The 24,375-nt window shown below is 34.8% G+C and overlaps 1 protein-coding gene across 1 annotated transcript in view; it reads right to left on the bottom strand.

Annotated features, from left to right (window-relative positions):
• LOC150092333 (Fanconi anemia group A protein homolog) overlaps positions 1 to 24,375 on the bottom strand; it is a 388,676-nt gene that overhangs the window by 203,872 nt on the left and 160,429 nt on the right. Inside the window, exons 17-18 of the mRNA XM_090415063.1 lie at positions 17,407 to 17,472; positions 7,970 to 8,058 (exon numbers count right to left, since the gene is read on the bottom strand). Coding sequence (XP_090271189.1) covers positions 7,970 to 8,058; positions 17,407 to 17,472 — 155 coding nt within the window. The remainder of the gene's footprint in view (positions 1 to 7,969; positions 8,059 to 17,406; positions 17,473 to 24,375) is intronic.

Here is a 24,375-nt window from a genome sequence, read left to right as displayed (position 1 = left end):
ATTCTGATGTGCAATGATGAATGCATGTCTCATCCATAGTAATAAATTGATGCACAAAATCAGTTATATTCTTGTTAAAACGCTCCAAGCACTGTTCAGAGATTTTCATGCCAGTGCATTTTTGATCTGCTGCGAGCACCCATCTTGTGCAAAGCTTTTTCATATGCAATTCTTCATGCAAAATATATCCTACGCATTCTTTTGAAATGCCTATAGTCTCAGCAATTTCACACACTTGGACTCACTGGTCATCCAATATCATATCGTGATCAATGATTTCTGGTGTTGTTACACTTTTTGGACGTCCTTCACGTGAATCATCTTCAACGCTGGTATGGCCACATTTAAACTCAGCAGCGCATTTCTTAATTGTCAAAAACGAAGAAGAGTGCCCATAAACTTTTATGAACCTCGAATGAATTTCTTTTGCCATCAAACCTTCTTTTACAAAGAATTCTGTAACTGCACGATACTCAATTTTATCCATTTCAAGGGATACAGACAACACATTTGCTTCAGACAGTTGTATATAACAAACTAGAATGACAGAATGACTTGCAATTTCACATGGATGCTTATGATAGATGCACCAACTTAGAAAAAAAAAATCTTGCTGATAGTGTTGCCATCTATGGTTGAGGCAGAGACCCTTTCAGACCACCCTCATACATGAATAAAGAAATAAAAGAAAAGATAAAAATACAAACAATAGATTTAGAAAAATGGGTTACCTATTTACAAAATCTCTGGACAGATGAGAACAATGAAATAAAATTTTATAAAAACAAAGAATGACCTAACAGAAAATATCACAATGTTAGAATTGAAAAATACAATAAAAAGATGAAAAATAGGAAAACATCAGGAGAAGACAACCTGGTGAATGCAACCATACACAAATGCAGGTGAAAAATTTAATGAAGAACTTCTTAAATATTTTAATATGGTTTGGATGTCTGGAAAAACTAACTCTTGGAAAAAAGCATTGGTTATTCGAATCTATAAAAAAACGAAATAAAGAAGATTGCAATAACTATAGAGGAATTACTCTGCTAAATGTCTGTCTGTGTTCACTGGGCATCTACAGATGCCGTATGGTCACTCCGATGCTCGATGATGTTCCACACTAGGCCTCGCCATGTAGTCCTGTTGTTTGTCCTTCTGGCAGCCTCAACTCTCTGAAGATCAGTCACTCCACACACACACCATCCATCCATCTACCCCTGCCTCTTTTTCCAGGAACTTTACCTTCTATTACTGTTCTGAGAAGTCCTCCTTCCATCCTTTCTATGTGTCCAAAATATTTTAATTTTCTTCTGTCAATATCCTTAAGGAGCCTTAAAGTTCTACTAATCTTTTCTAACACCCATTCATTTGTACGCCTTTCAGTGTATGATATCCTCAACAGCCTTCTGTAACACCACATCTCAAAAGCAGATATCTGTTTCTTATCTGACTTCTTTAGGTTCCAAGTCTCGCATCCATAAGTTGCTGTTGGAAAAACAACTGCATCCAAAATCCTCAACTTTGTTCCCATGGAGATAGATCCTTCCAGATTTTAGACAGGTCATTGACTGTTGTTTTAGCCATTCCTAACCTTTTTCTGACATTTTCTGAACAGCAATTCTTCAAATTAATAATGGATCCCAGGTACTCAAACTTGCTGACTTCCTCAATTCTTTTTCCATTAAGATACATTTGATTCTCAAGAGCTTCTCTGTTTGTTTTTCCTTTGAGAACCATGATCTTTGTCTTGCTAGAATTGAGTTGAAGTCCTCTGTTATTACTGATCTTGTTAACTTTGTCAAGAATTAGTCCTAGTTCTTCCATGTCATTACAAAGGAGTACTGTATCATCAGCGTACCTCAGATTACTGATCAATCTACCTCCTATCATAATTCCTGTCCTCAGCTCATCCAATGCTTCACGCATGATGTCCTCTACATATATACTAAACAAGTGAGGAGAAAGTAAACATCCTTGTCTAACTCCTTTTCAAACTTGAAGCCAGTCAGTTAATCCAACACCTGTTCTTACTGTGGCTTCTTGCTCCTTATACAAGTTGGCTATCAACCTGATAATGTGTTGAGGAAAACCCATTCTTTCCATTACTTTCCACAGTTTCACATGCTCAACACAGTCAAAAGCTTTAGAGTAGTCTAAGAAACACATTACCAGAGGGAGTCTGAATTCTTTATATTTTTCTGTGATCTGTCTAAGGCAAAGGATCTGATCTCTGGTGTCCCTACCTTTCCTAAAACCTGCTTGTTCCTTGGGCATCTCTGCCTCAACTTTGGCCTCAATCCTATTTAGCATGATCTTTAATAAAATTTTGCTTGCATGAGATATCAAACTAATAGTTCTATAATTCTTGCATGCCTTCATATCACCTTTCTTGTGTAGTGGTATGAAAATTGACTTCTTCCAGTCTCTAGGTCATGATCCTGTCTCCCATATCCTTGTAATCAATCTATGAAACACTCTTATCCCTCCATCTCCTGTGGCCTTAATTAACTCTGCTGGGATTTCATCTGCACCTGGGGCCTTATTGCTGTTGAGCTGCTTAACTGCTCTTTCAACTTCATGCCTAAGTGGAGGAGGTTCCAAATCAAAATTTTCTTGGTGGGAGGACTCCACATTTTCTTTATCTACTCTGCTATACAGTTCCTCTGCTAAATACAGGATATAAAATATATGAGAAATATTAAGAGAAGCTAAGTAGTAATGTAGAGGACAAACTACTAGAAGTACAAAACGGTTTCCAAAAAGGCCGATCCTGCATAGATCCAATTTTTACTCAAAAATTATTAATAGAAAAGAGAAGAGAATTTCAAAAAGAAACACACATGGTCTTTATTTGATTATGAAAATGCCTTTGACAAAATTAGCAGACAAAAATTGTTTAAAATATTAACCAATTTAAATATACCAAACGAACTTTTACAATCCATTCAAGAAATATATATGGGAACAGAGGAGAAGGATACACAGTAATATACTTGGATTTCACAAAGGCTTTTGATAGAGTACCTCATGATAAGTTGACAGTCAAACTAGAGCAGATGGGGTTGGATATTAGATTAGTGCATTGGATTGAAGACTGGCTATCTGACAGATATCAACAAATTGTGTATGGGGGTGCGATATCCAGGAAAAGGAAAGTCACTAGTGGAGTGTCTCAGGGGTCTGTTTTAGGGCCATTACTGTTTAACTTGTATATTAATGATATTGGCGAAGATTTGGATGGAGATATTCAGTTGTTTGCAGATGATACAAAGTTGGGACGAACCATAAAGAGTAGTGAAGATGTTGTGGCCTTACAAGAAGACCTGAATAAATTGAGTGATTGGGTACGGAAATGGGGATGTGACTTCAATGTTGCAAAATGTAAGGTTTTAAAATTTGAAAAACAAAGATGGGATGCAGAATTTATGCCTGGTGAGAATATATTGTTGGACCTCCCAGATGAGTCTTTGACTCCATGAGGTCTTGGGGTAATAATAATAATAATAAATAAATAAAATAGTAGTTAAATTAGAACATATCTCAGAATGGAAAGATATATCAAGAGTAGTATGACAAGGATTGTACCCTCTCACCTCTGTTTTTCAATATATACAGGGTGTTCGGGATAAATTTGACATATTTATAATTAATTATATTTTTCCGTAAGTTACATGTATTAACACACACTTCTCTTCATTTAAAAGTTTGGACCCTTCTTCATTCATATACAAGATGTCAGAAAGGATGGATAGCTGGAACCCACCTGAATCATGGAAGAGAATAACTTGTATCATGATGATTCGTGCCCGCCATCAAAATAAGGATATTACGACTGCTGCCCAATGCTCCCTGAATACAGTAAAAACAATCAGGCATGAACTAGAGACTTGCAATGGTGACTACGAGGATGTAGCAAGAAGAAAGATCCCTAGCAGACGATCTGATTGCGTTCGTACAGCAGAATTCCTCGCAAATCTGCAGGAACAGGTGTTGAAGAACCCTGGCATTGGAATTCGGGCTTTGTTCGTGGAGTTGCTAACTGTAGTCAAGCCCTGGATAACAAGGGTAGCCAATGGTAGGCCGTATGTATGGCAGCAGGATTCGGCCCCTTGCCACACCTCTGGGAAAAGTCAAAAATGGTTGTCTGAAAATTTCTACGACTTCACCAGTCCAAATGTTTGGCCTCCAAACTCCCCAGACCTTAACCCCATGGATTATTTTGTATGGGGCGCAGTTGAAAAAGACACCAATCGCACTTCCAGTAATACAAAAGCCCAGTTAATGGATAAAATTAAAACAGTTTTTGCGGCCCTTCCCAGGTAGACTGTAGCATCAGCTTGTTCGAGGTTCCGAAGCAGAATTGAAGCTGTGATCGATGCTAATGGTGGTTATTTTGAGTAAATCTTGTTGATAGTATTGTAATTAACTCTGCCTGTAATGTTTTTTGTCAATTCATTAAATTTAATAGATACAAAGAAGATTTTCTTTTTCCTTACGAAACTGTCAAATTTATCCCGAACACCCTGTATATATATATAAAATTACAACAATCTAGAAACAGCATAACCCATTTGGTATACAAATAACCCCACAAATGAAGATAGATACACTACTATTTGCAGATGATCAAATAGTATTAGCTACATCAGAAGATGATTTACAAAGATCACTGAAATCATTAAATGATATTGTCATATTAAATGATATATAATATGACAATATCTAAAGTAAAAACAAAAATAATGGCATTCAAAGGAGAAAATACAATAAGAAGTAAAATAGTGATAGATTATAAAATATTAGAACAAGTAAATACTTTCAAATACTTGGGATGGGATTTATCATACAAAGAAAAATCCATAGACACTAAAATATCAAACTTTGTCAAAATAAATGGCATAATAAATAATATATTTAAGACAACCCTAGTACAAAAACACATTAGAATCAGACTATATAATGTCTTGTCAAAACCAACTCTATACAGAAGCGAAACATGGATCATAAAAGAAAAGATGAAAAATGAATTCAAACAGCAGAAATGAAATTTCTCAGAAAAACAGATGCAAGCGGGACCATAAAACAAATGAAGAAATGTTACAATCCCTGAATATAAAACCAATTAATTACTACATAAGACAGTATAAACAAAAATGGATAGAACATTTAAATCGAATGAACAAGAGCAGACTACCAAAAATATTATACAGATATAAAATAAGTGGAAAAAAAAGAATTGTAAGACTAAGAAAGAGATGGAATGAGATTGGAACAGGTCACCTGGCCTAAAATCCATGTTTTCCTGAACAGTTTGCTACCTTCCTGATTATTTATCTTCTATATTACGGAAAGCAAAATCTGAGTATTAAAAGAAACTGGCTCTGCATGCTAAAGACAACCCACAAGAATTCTATCGATATGTTACAAGTAAAAGAAAGAATAACTCTTCTAACCGCAGATGGAGTGAGTCTTACAGATGCAGAAGAGGTTGTTCAACTAATAAGTACCCATTTTGTTAAAAGCTATCAATCTGGTATACACGACATTGGGCTCACTGCTACCTCTTCACTTGATGAAGAAATTCAGGTGTATGAGGACAAGGCATTAGGGCTGTTGCACAAACTGAATAAGAATTCAGCAATAGGGACAGATGGGATACCAGCACATGTGCTAAAAGAGCGTTCAGCTGAACTGCATATTCCTTCGATCAGGCTTTTAATATAAGTCTCAGAACAGGGAAGATTCCACAGGAATGGAAATAATGTATGGTAATTCCATTGCATAAGGGTGGTACAAAGACCAATGTATCCAACTATAGACCAATTAGTATCTCAAGAGTGGTGGGGAAAATTTTGGAAAAATTGGTTAGGGCTTGCATTCAGAAATCGGTTGACAGTGAATCTCTACTTTGCAATGAGTAACATGGGTTTACTAAGGGAAGGTCATGTTTTAGCAACTTGTTCACATTCTATAACAATGCTACCCTTGAACTAGACAAGGGAATGAATACACGATGGTACTTTTAGATTTTTCCAAATCTTTTGACAGAATACAACATGGTAGACTGTTGCATAAATTAGAGAATATAGGCTTGGATTATAGAAAATTAGTGTGGATAAGATGATGGCTGACCGACAGATATCAAAAAGTGGCATATGGGGGATGTGATCTGCAAGATTTAAGATAACCAGCAGTGTACCACAAGGATCAGCGCTTGATCCACTGTTATTCAATCTATACATTAATGATATTGGGAAGGATTTCACAAGCAACATACAGTTATTTGTTGATGATGCCAAGATAGGTAGGGTAATCAGGAATGTTGCTGATATGCAGTACTTGCAGAATGATATGAATAAGCGGGAATTGTGGGCATGGGTAAATGGATGTCAGTTCAATGTCCGTAAATGTAAAGTCATTCACTTCAGTGTGATTAGATATCCAATGTCATATTATATTGGTGGGATTATGCTTGAAGAAACTGATGAGCATACGGATCTTGGAGTGTTAGTAGATAGGAAGTTGAAGTTCAATGCCATGTAGAAAAGATTGCAAATGCAACTCAAAAGATAATTGCAAGGCTGAAATGAATGTTCACATGTATGTCATTCACAAGGATGTCATTTTACCTCTTTACAAGGTGTTGATAAGATCTCACTTGGATTACTGAATGCGGGTCTGGTCTCCTGGTTTCCATTGTGATTCTGATATGTTTGAGAGCGAGTGCAAAGGAGAGTGTTAAAACGATATCAGAATTGTGGAATACTGATTATGAAGACAGATTGAAAATTTGTAGACTGCAGACACTAGCAAACAGGAGAAAGAGAAGTGATATGATTGAGACTTACAAACTTCTGAAAGGATCATACAGGATTTCAATTGATAAAATTTTTCAATTTATGAAGGGTGGGAAAAGGAAAAAAAGGCATCCTTGGAAGCTGAAAATGAATGCCACTAAGAAGGGGATGAGGGCTAGATTTTTCTCAATAGAGTTGGTGCATGATTGGAATGGATTGCCATTGGATGTTGTGAGTGCAAGCAGTGTGAATGATTTCAAGAATAAATATGATAGCTGGGGCATGTAGTTTGTGGCCTTCCTCCATGAGTCTCTGACTCCCTGGAGGTCTCTCTTAATAATAATAATAATAATAATATTCATTCTGAGATATTTACATAACATTTGCTTAGCTTATTTTACACATACCAAAAGTAGTGTTTTCTTACATTTTTCTCTGTATTCTCTCAGGATACCTGCTGACTTATTTCCTAGGAACTTCGAAAAAAAATATTTTTCAAGGACTACTTGTTTAAATTCTTGAGTTCATCATAAAGTTTGGATTTTTCTATTCTTTACAATTCAGCATGTCCCCCTGGCTTAATCAATGTTTTCTTCAGAATCTCTAATGTTTGTTTCTTATTTTCACATTCTTTCATTATTACACTAGTAACATTTGTATATTGTATATACTTGTATATTCTATACATATTTTTTTTTCAATATGATATTCCTGTTTATAATATAATGAATAAAACTAAATATGATACCTATAACACAGTATATCCACAATATAAACAAAAAATGGTTACAGCATGTAAACAGATAAACAGAACCAGGACACCTCAATAGGTTCTTCGATACATCTCTAGAGGAAGGAGACTGGGAAGACTAGCCAAGAGATAGCTTGAGACCATAACAGGACAGGATAATAATGATTCATTTTTATCCTGATCAAAAATAAATGGTGATCATTTCCAATATTTCAAATCCCCTTTATACTTTTGTGTCCTGAATCAGCATGAAGATTGCGAATTTTATGGCCATTTTTTCTCAGCTACATCTCTACTTGATTCCACCCCAAATCCGGATGTGTGCCAAAATTTCAATATTGCTACTTTAGACATTAAGAGGTATATGTATCAACAATTAGAACTAATTATGGTTAATGATGTTGATTATACTCACCTGGCTTCTAAAACTGTTGCAGGAATCTTTTTTGTGCTCTCATATAAATTTAAAGACATATTTACATCAGCATCCACTTTAGATATTTTCTGTAATGATAATAAAAAAATAATCACTTATTTGAATATACTTTATATTATTCCTAAGAATTTTTGCAATTTTTTTTTAATATGACTACAGGTATCTGCCCCCTGAATGCCAACATTCCCAGCTTCTTCTTCTTTTTTTTTTTTTTTTAAATAATTACATACTTATTTTTTTAAAATAATTCAGCAGTCCATGATCAACATGTCTGTCAAATGATCTAGAATATGAGAAGAAATTTACTCTTTTCATTGTGTTCCTTCTCTCCACAACATTTCCTTCCTGTAAAGATTAACACAATAAAAGACAGCAAGACAATGCCATTTATCTCTATTTCATTTAGTATATTTTATGGAAGCATCACATTCATCTAAATTCAGCATCTTAAAATGAAATTTGTTTTACACAAATTTCAAATGCCAAGTTATCCACTTGTGGAAAATTAAAATCCTATAGTACATTGGTATTTCAGATGGACCAAGAATAAATAAGTAATACTTTTACGATCAAAAAGTCTTTTCGTGCCACTTCAGGATTCCAAAATCCACAGTAAATTCACAGTAAACAATGAAAATCATGTCTGTAATCATCTAATATACCAATGTTCTAAGAATAAAATATTTTAAGTACTAAATCAAGAACATCAAAGACATTAAATTCAGTTACTAGAAAAAACATGGCACGGCATAATTATTTATATTTAATCAGCATTCTAACATACACTCAACTTAAAACATGACTGACAGATAGCATGACCTATTTGGTTGCTAGTATTAGAAACATTGCCAGCCAAATGATTTATTTCAAAAAAATGGGAAGAAAAAATTTCTGAAGAATCAACTTATGAGTTATCTTTATATGATGTCACATCTCCAAACAATTTATACATTACTGTATTTCAATATATATAATGAAAACTTAATAATTTGTTAATGCAAATATCCAATTTATTCGAAACATATGCAAATACTCGAATTTGCAGACATATATGTCGGCCTGGTTGGTCAAGTGGTTAGCGTATCCGCTCTCCAGCCAAAGGCTGTGGGTTCGAATCCCGCCGTGGGCATGGATGTTTGTGATTGTCTGTAGAAATAGTGGTGGTCAACGGTAGGTGGTGCTGGTGTAGATGATGAAGGTAGTTGCGGTTAGTGAAGTGGTGGAGACGAAGAGCTGTAGAGTAGGTACCCTCCCTCAATGAGTCTTTGGACTCCTTGGAGGTGTTATATAATAATAATAATAATAATATATATATATATATATATATATATATATATATTTAAAAAATGCAGGAATTTAAGCCTAGAAAAAATGCAGCAAATGTGAAGTGACAAAATGTTTAAGAAGCAGAAGATTTTGAGAAAATACATAAACAAGGGAGAAGAGACAACTGAAAAAAAGACTTGTAAATAACAGCGATGAAATTTTTTAAAAAAAATGGTGTTCTGGAAATATGAATTAATTTCTTGAAAAATAATTAAATGATATGCAGAACCTAGCATAAATCAGCTAAGGGAATACCATCTATAGTTGGCTTGTTTAGTGTCCTTGAAAAATAAGTGTTTCTTTAATGGCATAAACCATAATAGTGAGTAAGTAATGTTTCATTTATGATGACCTTTTGTAAAGAGTATCACACATCATCTGTGAAGATGGGTTCTTTTCTATGAATCATAATGGCAAGAAATAATAATTAGGAATGAAATTCTCAAATGGAGCACACAGATGTAGATATAATAATTTTTTCTTATCATAAAATTATTCCATCTATAATAATTAAGATAACTGTGTCATCTCACTACTCAAATACCAAAAAAATTTCAAAATGCATTATTATATTTAAAAAATATCTTCTTCTTTGAGTGCCATCTCCTATTGGAGGCGACACCTTGGCAAATTTTGAGCGATCCTCAGCCACTCTGAGCAGTCTCTCATGCCAGAGTTCATGCCAGTCCACTGTCTGATGTCTGCCAGCCAAGATTTTCTTTGTCTTCCTTGTCTTCTTCTTCTATTTATCTTCCCTTTCATAATGATTAAATAAAATAAAAAAAATAATAAAATAAAAAAAGTATCTTATATTTTTCATTACGAAGTAGGTGACCAAGATATGCAGTTTTCCTTCTTTTTATGGTATCTAAAAGTTCACACGATTTTCCTATTTGTTCCAGTACTTCTTAATTAGATGTTTTTGCTGTCCATGGGATTTTTAACATTCGTCTGTATAACCACATCTCAAAGGCTTCAAGTCTTTTTATTGATGTTGTCTTCAAAGTCCAAATTTCTGCACTGTACAGCAGTACAGACCACACATAGCATTTAACCTGCGTGCTCTAAATTTAAACTGCGGTTACACAGTGTTGATTTCATCAAGAGAAAAGTTTTTCTTGTCATTTCAATTCTAACTTTTATTTCCATTTCTGGATTGCAATCTTCATTTAACCAGCATTCAAGATATTTAAACTTTGCCACTCTTTCTACTTGTTTTCCATTTAAAGAAAGTGCTGAATTAAGCATTGGTTTCTTGTTTATGACCATGAATTTAGTTTTGGTGATATTTATTTTTAATCCCATTTTTTCACTCTCTTCATTCACTAGTTCCAGAAGATTCTGAAGCTCCAGGAGAGCTGTGTCATCAGCATATCGGATGTTACTGATGATTTCACCATTTACATTAATCCCTTCCTTTCTTCCTTTTAAGACTTTTTGAAATACGGCTTCTGAGTATATGTTAAAAAGAAGAGGTGACAGCATACATCCTTGCCTTACTCTGATGTTAATGGAGTCTGTAATAATGTCATCAACTTGATTCGATGCCTTTTGGTTCCAAAATAAGTTTTCAATGATCCCGACATCTTTACCATCTAATCCAATTCTTTTTAATAGTGCAATCATTTAAAAAATATAAAATACAAAAATTACCACTTGTATAATAAATATCTAAACACACTTAAAAAAACTGGGTCCAAATCATACTTATAACGTAAATTAAAAAAATAAAAAATAAACGTGTAATAATAATAACTAATGAGGCTACCATGAGATACAATATACTTCACAGAATCAAGAATTTCAGAGAAACTTAGTGAAATACTGTTTTCATCAAAATTAAAAACAATTAAAAAAAAATTTTTTTTTTTTAAATACTGCTTAAAAGCAAAAGTAATTACTGTATTTTTAGGACAATAAGACGCACCGGACTATAAGACACTTCCCAATTCTTAGTTGATTTCTCTATGTAAAAAGAGATGGTCCGAAAAATATGGTATTTCTTTCCTATGTCCAACACTGACAATTAATAATCAGCAAAAATATAGAACTATAATATTATTGCCTGTTCAGCCTTGTCTTTCCCATTCTCTTTAAGTAGCACACTAAGGGAGATCAACAAAATTGCAAGTTCTCATACCTAAAATTTCCCATACAGTGACACACATTATTAATCCAATTAAGATCAAATATTGAGTTAGAATATTGGCAAAGGCAGTGAGTTCAAAATGGTACAGAAATTTTTAATTGTGAAAAAAAAAAAAACGTGCAAAAGAGACGACCTCCAGCAAACTACTGCACATATTTTAGATTAGTTTTCAAAGATACCTTGTAGAATAACAATGCTATACACATATAGACACAAGAATATAATCAATAAAAATAAAACTTTATTTTGACAGATATCTCATTCTGAGACTAACAGGTCAACTTCAGTGTTAAGCCAGCTGAGTCTACTCCATTGATGCCCCTACAAATTCAAATGCTTGTTCAAGGAGAGTGCTGAAGCCTCACTACATCATCCTAGTTTAAATCAGAACTGCCTCTTCTTACCAAAAATCTCCTGATTTTTTCTCTCTCTCTTTATTTTATTTTTTGGTCATTCATATATCATTTTACTACATTGGTGCCTACATTTTGTTCATTATACCTCATTATGCCATCACATGAATCATATTTTTAAACTCCATTGTTAGCAATGCACCCCCCCACCTCCATCTAAGCTGTGCACATGCACACTTGGCAAAAAAAAAAAAAAAAAAGCATCAAAGCCTAGCAACTGTACACACAAAATTTTCGTTTCAGACTTTTTCATTTAAAGTAAATAATTTTTGAATGTACTGTAAAAACAAATCATATGATAAATTACTTGCCACTTATTTTATTTAATAATTTGTCCAATGTGTCTGCTCCAATAGTTGCTTTTAGGCTGCATTGTACGGGCAAACAGATGCCGATGTCAGTTGTAGAGACATATTTGTTTAGTATCTACTGTCTAGACAATACAGTCACTTGGACTCCTGCAAATGTTGATGGATTTTTATAGCTACATGGATTTAAGTGAACTATTTTACCACTGAAGATGATCTGTTAATGTCAGATCAAAATATCTGTCAGAATGAAGTTTTATTTTCTTATTCTTCATTAAGAAATCTATTCTAATGTTGGATTTGAAATTCTGATTTCTTTTTGTCATAATATATTAAAAAAATATCATAGTTTCTTTTATTATAATTTCATTAAAAATCCCAATTTTTATTTTCCCTTCCATATGGAAACCTCCAAAGAAAAGAAAAACCAGCCACATATTCCCCCTTTGGCAGTGGATATTCTAGTTACCATGTCTCTTCCTTTGCACAATCTCCACCACACACATTATAACTTCCAGTCTTCATTTAAATTGTGACGCAATAGTAATAAGGTTGATATTACAATTAATTGTTGAAGGACTTTGAAAACAGGAACTAACATGCTTTGAGTAAAACAAATTTTTCCTCTTCTCAATAAATACATTCAACAGTTAATGTCAAGCCATAATTATAAGATATTATTTTAAGATATTTATTTCTGACAATCAATCTATAAATTTAGTAGGTCTCTTTGCATTCACTGACTTAAGACATTACATTATATATAAATGCTGTATATACAATACAAATTTTAATAAGGTAGTTAATCAACTGTGTTTTTATCAGTATAATTACATTAAAAAAACTGATAATTACAAGTCAAAATTACACAAATTTAGTTAAATAAAATAAAGTATGACATCTGTAAACATAAAAAATAATTAAACTCTAATACATAAAAAAAAACAAACCCTAAAGTAAATTTATTTATGAGACTTTAAAGCAAATTTTAAAGTCTCATATAATTTGCCATGGGAAAAAAATGCATTACTAGCAGCTCAGATATAATGCTATGCAAATATCTAATGCAAAGGAAAGGCATCTTGTTGAATACAAAGAATGATGTCTCTATTATTTCAAGAACATAATACACAAAGCAATTACTAAGAATTCTACTCAATATGCTTAAGAGGTTAAACAAGATGCTAGAGAGCATCAATGTAAAGGATAAAGTAACAAATAAACTTTATACTGTCTATAGTCAACAAGGGCTACCAAAGACACAAAACAGAAAATCCAGTGCACCTGACAATCAACAGCATCGGTGCCTCTACCTATTGGATTACCATGTTCCTTTTCAAACTAATGCTAGCATTTTTTCAGGTAATTATCTGTCTTGCATAAAGAACAGTGGAGATTTTATTTTTGAAATAAAAGATCTTCATCTAACCCAGGGATGTCAAACTGGCAGCCCACAAGGAAAGACTGAAAAAAAGGATGGTTGCTTTTAATAATAAAACAGAAATACCGTATTTACTCGAGTATAACTCTCCCTCGCACCTCTGATTTTATTTTATGAAAAAAAAATTAAAAAATAAAGTTTAACCACTTTCACGTTGGGGTGATAACTCACTCCCCATGGTAAACATGCCCTCCCAAACTGCCACTACATTGCAGATGCAAGTAAAACGAGTAGTTTTATTGTACCACCAAATAGAGTACAGAGACATTTGCAGTCTGTGTAATATATTTTTCAACATGTGTAATATATTTCTTTAGTGCAATTAGAGACAACTGGGATAAAAATGGCATTAACAAATTAATCACGTCCCATCCCCCACATTAACCATGCTGTTTAGACTCAAGCAAAACCATATGTTGCACCGGCAAATACAGTATCCAACTAAAAACTATTGTTTTCAGTTAGATATGTGTGAGTGCCCCCACTAACTCAAATGTAAAGCTGCAATAAAATTCGTAAATGTGATAAAACTAAGACATATAGAGTGCATATTGTTATGGCAGTTTCAGACATTATGGAATTCAGTTGAAGAGAATTAGTGTTTCAACTCAAAAATTGAAAATCGGCTTGACTTTGTGGTCTTTGAATTCTATTGGCTACCAACTGTTCATGTGACACGCAGCATATGCGCTCATGTGAATCCAAGCTATGAGTTTATAATTGCCTGCTACAGTCAGTCAGTGATCTTGGAAGCATGTCAGTTCACCAAACACAATTCAATGACAACCTAGCAGTGAGAGAATTCTTTTTTTTTATTATTTTTTATTCAAACATTTTTATAAAAATTGTTATTAATAATATATTTGCTGATGAGGGGAGAAAATTTCAAGGAAAAATGGGAATATAATTACTTCTGCACTGAAACAAAGGACAAAATTGTGTGCATTATTTGTAACGAAACAGTTAGTGTTGCCAAAGAATATAATATAAAAAGCCACTATGATAAAATTCACAAAGAACAATATTCACATTTTGTTTCAGGGTAAACTGAGAGAAGAAAAATTAAAAAGTATGAAGAATTCACTTCAAAATTTTTGAAAACAAATATTTTCAAAAATTATGAAAGACAATGAATCAGCAGTGGCAGCCAGTTATGAAATCAGCTATTTATTGGTGAAACATTCCAAACCTTTTAGTGACAGTTCCTTGGTTAAAGAGTGTATGATAAAAGCAGCCGAAAACATATGTCCCAAAAATATGCAAGTATTTTGCGATATTTCTTGGTCCAGAAATACTGTGATCGAAAGAATAACCAAAATGGTAGATAATCTGTGTGATAGTTGCAAGAAAAATGTGCAAACATACAGTGCTTTTCAATTGCACTTGACGAAAGTTTCGATATTCACGAAGTGGCTCAAGTTGTTCTGTTTCTTAGGGCTTGCAACAACAATATGAATATTACTGAAGAGTTCTTGGAAATGATTCCCATCCATGGAACCACTACAGGGGAAGACATTTTTGATGCCGTGTGGAGCATTTTGGAAAAATACCAACTTCCTCTGAACAGGCTCGTAGAAGTGACAACCGATGGTGCTCTAGCAATGACAGGAAAAAATAAAGGTTTTGTATCAAGACTTACAGCAAAGTTAAAGGAAATGTATCCAGACATTCCAAAACTGCAATCTTTCCACTACATTATTCATCAGCGGGTCCTGTGCTCCAAAGTATTGGAAATGAGCAGCATACTCAAGCCTGTGACAAATACTGTGAACTTCATCCAATCCAGAGGAATCAATCAATGCCAGTTTGCACAATTTTTTAAAGCCTTATTATTATTATTATCAACCAAGATCCCATGAAGCCAAAGACTCATCTAGGAGGTCCTATTATCATACACACACAGCTCATCATACAGTGCTTTAAAGACACTCAAATTCTCTGCAGACACGACACTCTCAGGCATGGCTTTCCAATCATCTGCAACTCTGCATGCAAAAAAAACTTCTTTTCACTCCCCTGCTCACCCCCCCCTTATACAGCTTCTAGGGATGACCTCTGGTTCTACCCTGATCTCCCACTGTTTTCTATAGAACCTCTCCAACATTGATCCTATAACAACCTCTTATTAACTTGTAGGTCTCTATCATATCTCCCCTCTTCCTCGTATCCACCAGACTATTTAAATTGCATCTTCTCAATCTTTCCTCATATTCAACATTCCAGAGGTCAGAAACTACCTTAGTCAGTCGCCTTTAGACTCTTTCCAACATCTCTTCATCCTTCTGAAAACCAGGTGACCAAATCTGGGCACAGTAGTCCATGTGTGACCTAATCAACGCCTTATACAAGGGAACAAGAATCTCCCTACTTCTACATCAGTGTCCTCCACATCATTCCCAGAAGCCTTTGTGGTGTCTTCACAATTTTGGCTATGTGTATCCTAAATTTTAGATCCTTATCCACTATCACCCCCAGATCTCATAATTTCTACATCCCATCTTTGTTTCCCAAATTTTAAAACCTTACATTTTGCAACATTGAACTTGCATCCTTATTTCCATGCCCAATCACTCACTTTATTTAAGTCTTCTTGTAAGGCCTCAACATCTTCTCTACTCTTCATAGTTCGTGAAGAGTAGAGAAGCTGAATATCTCCATCCAAATCTTCGCCAATATCATTAATATACATGTTAAACAGTAATGGCCCTAAAACAGACCTCTGAGGCATGCCGCTAGGCATGCCTCAGAGGTCTGTTTTAGGGCCATTACTGTTTATATCCAGGAAAAGGTGACTTTCCTTTTCCTGGATATTGCTCTCCCCCATACACAACTTGCTGATACCTATCAGATAGCCAGTCTTCAATCCAATGCACTAATCTATTATTATTATTATTATGGGTATCTCCATGGAGTCAGTAGACTCATCGCAGGAGACCCAAATTATCAAAACAATATCTATCATATCTCTTCTTGAATTCATTTATAGACAAAGAACTCACAACTGAGTCAGGCAATGCATTCCACTCATTCACCACCCTGCAGGCGAAAAACCTCATTCTCACACCCTTGTTAACCTTGTTAATCACTTTTCCTTAATTTCCAGGGATGACCTCTTGTTCTTCCATCACTATCACACAGCTGAAATATTTCCCCTGCATCAATCTTATAAAAACCTTTTAGTAATTTAAATGTTTCTATCATATCCCCTCTTCTCTGCCTATCAACCAACCTCTGCAATCCACAAGCTCTCAACCTATCGATATAAGGAGCATTTTTTACATCACTTACCTCTGAACCCTCACCATGACCTCCTCATCTCCAAGGAATCGAGGTGACCAGACTTGAGCACAGTAATCTAAATGTGGAAGTATCAATGCCTTATAAAGGGGAATAATATCTACCTCAGCTCTTTTTATGACTATCTGCAACCTTCTTCATTTGAGTTGCTGTGACATTTCAAATATGTTTTTTTTTTATTGTAATTACTTTAAGGTCTTGATTCCACACATTAAACCCATTTTTTTCTTAACTACGTACATAAAGTAATTATTAAAAAAACTGCATAAATAAAAAAAGCAAAATTCTTGAACTTCAGGAATATTTTTAAATTTCCTTCTTTTTTTATTGGTCAGAGAGGAGGAGATGGGGAAGGGAAACAAAACCAAAAAATGGAAATAAGTCACTTTAATTCAACATAACAGAGGCTTAAAACACACACACACACACACACATATATGTATTTATTTATTCAGTTATTAAAACTTCAATTATTTGCTTACCTGAACTGCTGAATTATCATTCAACTTTTTATTTCCAGAAAATAACTCAGTATCTTCTAAAGATTCCTTAAAACAGAATAGAAAGTGAATTACTAATGTTACTCTATAAAGTTATACAAACTTTTAAAACTTCAACCTAAAGTTCTTTACTTAAAAAAAAAAAAAAAATGTAATGAATGAGACAATTCTGGGCACTATAACCATAACTCTACAAACTGATTTCAACTATTTTAGTTAAGATAAAAAGCCAAATGGTATTACATGACAGTATTACATCTCCTAGGAGCTGTGTTTTACATTATGAGAAAATATCAAGAATATTGAGGGAGCTTGCTCCACCTTTACTTCGAATTGCCTTCGCTGATAGTTTTTCAGCATGAAACTTATAGATCGTAGTTATCGATCTTTAGTTTCGCTTACTGGCTATAAAACAACAAAGGATGTTTATCCCCTTATTTTCTGATTTCAACTATATTTGAAATATCACTACTTTGTTAATGAAATACACAATTTTTTTTTCTATACTAAAAATCATGTTTATATGAATAAAGAGGTAAATAAAAGGAATAACAGTATAATAAAAATAAACTCTATTCATTCGTCACACCTTTGGTGTGACGAATGAATAGAGTTTATTTTTATATATACTGTTATTCCTTTTATTTACTTGTAACCTGAAGAAATGTGCTATATTTTGTGTAGACTGTTTAATATAATTAGTGTTTCGTTACAAGTTTTTGATCCTCAATGCTATCCTTCCAAAGATTTTAGGTCCTGTCGTTGTCCTTGACTTTCGAATCCTCCGATTTGATGATACTGGAGTAACATCATGGATAGTTCTGAGACGTCATCATCAAATTCCTGATATATTGGGTTACAAATAGGTTTTTTCAGTTTATGCGTCAGTACAAGTTTATGCCGCTTCGCCTGTTGCTATTGTTGCGCTACCACGCAACGCTATTGTACAGTTGAAAGGCGACATTTCACATCACCTTTCAGTGAATTTTCGATAGGCCTACTTCAGTTGCATGTGTGTAACATACTTTTATAAATGGAAGGAAATAACATACATTACCAGCATATTTTGCTTTTTTATTTCAAAAAAGGCAAACGAGCTGTGAGGTCCATAAAAAAATATGCAACATATATGGGGATGGTGCTTTAACAGAACGCGTATACCAAAACTGGTTTGCCAAATTCTGTTCTGGAGATTTCGATGTCAGCCTTGCGCCAGTTGCCCAACCAAGGTTGATTCGAGTGTTGTGAAGGATATCGTCGACAAAAATTTGTCACAAACAGAGCAGGAGATTGCTGCAGTACTGCACATATCCCATACAAGCGTTGAAAACCATTTGCACAAGCTGGGATATGTTTCAAAACTCAATGTTTGGGTGCCACATGAATTGACTGAGGCCAATATGACTGACCCATTTTTGAAGCGGATGAATACGAGAGATGAAAACTGGGTCTTTTATGATAACATGGTAGTACGTAAGAGATCATGCGGCACAAAAGTGAACCGCCACAAACATCCTCGAAAGCGGGATTGCACATAAAGAAGATCATGCTCTCTGTGTGGTGGGATTATAAAGGCATTGTCCACTACGAGGTGTTACAGTCAAGCCGAACGATTGATTCAACTGTCTGTTGCTCACAGTTAACTCGACTGGCCCGTGCAATTAGCACAAAATGTCCTGAATTGGAAAATTGGAAAGGAGTTGTCTTTCACCACGACAATGCCAGACCCCCACACATTGTTAACAACCTGGAGTAAATTGTTACGTCTTGGCTGGGATGTTTTGCCGCATCATCCATATTCACCAGACCTGGAACTTTCCGATTACCACTTATTCCGATTGTTGCAGAATTCTCTGAATGGGAAAACCTTCCTAAATGAGGAGGCTGTCAAAAGACACCTCGATCAGTTTTTCGCCAGTAAACCTCAAGAGTTTTATGAATGTGGCAAAATAAAATTAGTGGACAGATGGCAAGAGGTCATTGATAAAGAGGATCGATATATATATGTATTATATATATATATATATATATATATAATGTGTTTCATTCCATTCTGAAAAACTGAATGAACTTATCTACCAACCCAATATACCCTCAAGGGGTGTATAAGATAAGATAGTACTACATGAAAAATTTACATCATTACTAACTTCCTATCTACAATTTTCCTTCAAATCAGTCTGTTACTTGTCAAGATTACAATCAACATTATCAGATCTTATATTTTTATCTTCTAAGACACTTTTTACTGTATCTATCTACCTGTATCTTGGTTTTCCTCTGGGTCTTTTTCCTGCCAACCTGGCAGAGAAAACACTTGTTTTGCTTAATCTTTCCTCTTCCATTCTGTTTAAGTGACTACACCACCTGAGATTAGCTCTGCTAACGCATTCCTGGATGTTGACAATGTCAAGTTCTTTCCTAATATCCTCGTTTTTAATATGATATTGCCATTGATGCCATCTGTTCATGCCCTTAATCTTTCTCAGGACTCTTATATCTGCGGTCTCTAGTCTTTGGTCAAGTGTTTTACTTCTAACCCAGTTCTCAATACCAGAAATAAAATTGGCTTGAATACTGTTGTTAAATTGTGAATGAAGATATTTTATATGTTTTAATACTTCATTCACATTTAACATAATCCACCATTTCATAAGCAAGACTTGTAAATATTATTTGTTGTTAGTCTCTTGCTTGTAATATATTATTCATATAAATGCTTTGAGTTTTGTTATTAATTAATTATGTAATCTTAGAATATGTAATAATAATGAAAAGACTATATAAATATGTCATTCATTTTATTTAGTTTATTCTGTAAAATTTATTATAAGAAACTGTGTGTATGTAAATTTAAATGTATATTATATGAATTGTGATATATCCTTTTTATTTCTGTATGTAAGAGTGATTTTATGTAACACTTCTGATTGGATTTGATTCGTTGCTGAAAGAGAAACGGAGTTTATTTTAGTTAGCTCATGCTGAGAACGTGAGCTACTGTGTATAAACAGAGAAGCCAGTGGATATAAGCTGAACTGGTTAGAACCGGATTTTGGCGGGAAGAAGGAACATAGTTGATTGGAAAACGAAAGTACAGGGTGTTCGGGATAAATTTGACATATTTATAATTAATTATATTTTTCCGTAAGTTACATGTATTAACACACACTTCTCTTCATTTAAAAGTTTGGACCCTTCTTCATTCATATACAAGATGTCAGAAAGGATGGATAGCTGGAACCCACCTGAATCATGGAAGAGAATAACTTGTATCATGATGATTCGTGCCCGCCATCAAAATAAGGATATTACGACTGCTGCCCAATGCTCCCTGAATACAGTAAAAACAATCAGGCATGAACTAGAGACTTGCAATGGTGACTACGAGGATGTAGCAAGAAGAAAGATCCCTAGCAGACGATCTGATTGCGTTCGTACAGCAGAATTCCTCGCAAATCTGCAGGAACAGGTGTTGAAGAACCCTGGCATTGGAATTCGGGCTTTGTTCGTGGAGTTGCTAACTGTAGTCAAGCCCTGGATAACAAGGGTAGCCAATGGTAGGCCGTATGTATGGCAGCAGGATTCGGCCCCTTGCCACACCTCTGGGAAAAGTCAAAAATGGTTGTCTGAAAATTTCTACGACTTCACCAGTCCAAATGTTTGGCCTCCAAACTCCCCAGACCTTAACCCCATGGATTATTTTGTATGGGGCGCAGTTGAAAAAGACACCAATCGCACTTCCAGTAATACAAAAGCCCAGTTAATGGATAAAATTAAAACAGTTTTTGCGGCCCTTCCCAGGGAGACTGTAGCATCAGCTTGTTCGAGGTTCCGAAGCAGAATTGAAGCTGTGATCGATGCTAATGGTGGTTATTTTGAGTAAATCTTGTTGATAGTATTGTAATTAACTCTGCCTGTAATGTTTTTTTGTCAATTCATTAAATTTAATAGATACAAAGAAGATTTTCTTTTTCCTTACGAAACTGTCAAATTTATCCCGAACACCCTGTAAGGGAGAAGCTTTAGAGACAGCATAGAGACTGGTTGTGTGTAACAGAAGGGGGAGTTGATATATGCCATAAATCGACTACGAAAGAACCGGGAATTAATAGGCATTTCGAATTACTTCTATGGGAGTTCTGATACTACAATATTTTCCAAATGTTTAGTGGAAGAATAGTGCAGAACCGAAGTTAATACATAGAAGAAAATAAGGAATTAGTAGATAATTGAGACCAAGTGCATCAAGACTTCTATATTTCTGTGTCTATAATTCAGTTATTATAGTGGAAGATTTCTTTAGAATTGTGTTGCCATAAAGTAAAAGTCAACAAGAATTTCAAATGTGCCTTTGCGAATTCGATGTGTAGAAGCAGTAACCCGGTAAGAATTGTCCTTTCTGTAACTTGTGAAGCTATAACTGTTAACTCCGTCGGATATATTTTGACCTTAGCTGTGGTGTTATGTCGATTAATGGTTGGATGTTAGATGTACTAAAGTACTTTCCCCTCAAAATAATAAGTCTCGTGTTGTTCTATTGAGTGTTAGCTGACTGAGAAAAATTATAGTGTAGCCTGTCATAAGATTAATTATTATAACATTTGGAAGGTCGAACTTTTAAGAACTGTTTTCAACTTGATTGGTTGAACATAAAGAACTCATAAATGGATGTATAATAAAATTAGTTTAATCCTTTATCCAAGTGTGAGCAAACAAAGTTTGCACTTGAAAGTATCTTCAGGACTGGCGTAAGGTGGTACAACACCAGGGCAACTTGTTGCAAAGGTGGAGCAAGGTACCAACACTCCTATCTCAGTATATCCTATAATGCAAAACACATCTCCTTGTGGATATGTCTAATGTTATGCATTAAGGGATGGGCCACTACCCAGACTAGTTTCGACCTTATGAATAAGTAAAGCCGTCTCTAAAAATTCGGACGATCCCTAGGCCACTCAATCGTGGGCGAAAGACCGTCCATCTCAGCGTTGGCTCCACTCAGTGATGGCCTTCCACCCACACGCCACCACATAGTAGAACCGCTCAAATTCCGAAGAAAAGCATTCACCGACAAAACCCCTCAGCGGGCCGTGCCGGAGAACACTTTCCCCGGAGACTCAAATTGCTCCCTTAAGGCAAAAACCTTAAGAGAGCGAACTCATAATAGCCCCCACCGGTTTCAACCTTTTTTGAGGTCTCATCAGTGAGTAGCTAGACCAGTTTCGACCTTTATTGAGGTCTCTTCAGTGGGAGCCAGGCCCAAGTGGAGATACCAGGCAGAAGCATTAGCAGGTCATCTCTACCTATAGGAGTTGCCAAATGGTGTGCCACCCTTTTTTAATAAATTACTCTGGATTTAGAGAAAGATGTTGAAAGTTTATTTTTCACTTGGTTAGATATAACATATAGCATATTAGATAGCATATCAGATTAGATAGCATGTTAGATATAACATATAGCATAACATTAGACATATCCACAAGGAGATGTGTTTTGCATTATAGGATATACTGAGATAGGATTGTTGGTAACTTGCTCCACCTTTGCAACAAGTTGCCCTGGTGTTGTACCACCTTACCCCAGTCCTGAAGATACTTTCAGGCGCAAACTTTGTTTGCTCACACTTGGATAAAGAATTAAACTAATTTTATTATACTCTAACCAAGTGAAAAATAAACTTCATCATCATCATCATCATCATCAAATTCCTGCCATGTACCCTCAAGGGGTGTACAGGATATGACAGTACTACATGAAAAAATTACATCATTACTAACTTCCTATCTACAATTTTCCTCCAAATCCGTCTGTTACTTGTCAAGACTCCAACATTATCAGATCTTATATTTCTATCGTCTAAGGCACTTTGTACCGTATCAATCCACCTATATCTTGGTCTTCCTCTGGGTCGTTTTCCTGCCAACTTGGCAGAGAACACTTGTTTTGCTAATCTTTCCTCTCCCATTCTATTTAAGTGACCATACCATCTGAGATTAGCTCTGCTAATGCATTCCTGGATGCTGACAATGTCAAGTTCTTTCCTAATATCCTCATTTTTAATATGATATTGCCATTGATGCCATCTGTTCATGCCTCTAATCTTTCTCAGGACTCCATATCTGCGGTCTCTAGTCTTTGGTCAAGTGTATTACTTCTGACCCAGCTCTCAGATCCATAAGTTAAAATTGGTTTGAACACAGTCTTGTATACAGCTAATTTAGTGTTCCGACTAATTTCTTTCTTATTCCATATGAATTTATTCAATTGACTTCCCACGATACCAGCTTTGCTGATTCTGTTGTCTATTTCTATATTTAGTTTACCATCTTCAGTAAAAATTGTGCCTAAGTAGCTGAAATGTTTTACTTGTTCCACAGGTTCTCCATTCACAACACAGTTGACATTTTCAATGATTCTGCCTATTTTCATTGTCTTTGTCTTTTTATTGCTGACCTTCATACCATATCTATTACAACAGCTATTCAATTTAGTCAGAGAATCTTGCAGACTTGTAGTGGATTTATTTAGAAGTATAACATCATCCGCATAAAGCAAAGAGCTGACATTAACATCTCCAATTTTGATATCAGGTTTAATACCACATTCCTTCATAATGTGATCCATATAGATAATGAATAACAGAGGGGATAATGTACATCCTTGTCTCACACCAGATTTAACATTAAACCATCTTCCTGTACTTCCTTCAATTCTAACTGCTGACTCACAACTCAAATAAAGACTAAGTATTGCTTGATATAATGCCCCATTGACACCATATAACTGCAGCGTATTGAATAGCTTCTCTCTTGGCACCTTGTCATATGCCTTTTCCAAATCGACAAAACTTAAATACAGATCTTTGTTATATTCCCATGCTTTCTCGACTATTTGTCGTAAAGTGAAGATCTGATCCTGACAGCCTCTATTTGGCCTGAATCCAGCTTG

The sequence above is a fragment of the Typopeltis vanoorti genome, chromosome 26 (assembly GCF_054136105.1).
Source record: "Typopeltis vanoorti isolate ZY-2024b chromosome 26, IOZ_Tvanoo_1.0, whole genome shotgun sequence".
Classification (NCBI taxonomy): domain Eukaryota; kingdom Metazoa; phylum Arthropoda; class Arachnida; order Uropygi; family Thelyphonidae; genus Typopeltis; species Typopeltis vanoorti.
The sequence above is the reverse complement of the archived record's forward strand: the minus strand, read 5'-3'. Positions and strand labels throughout refer to the sequence as shown.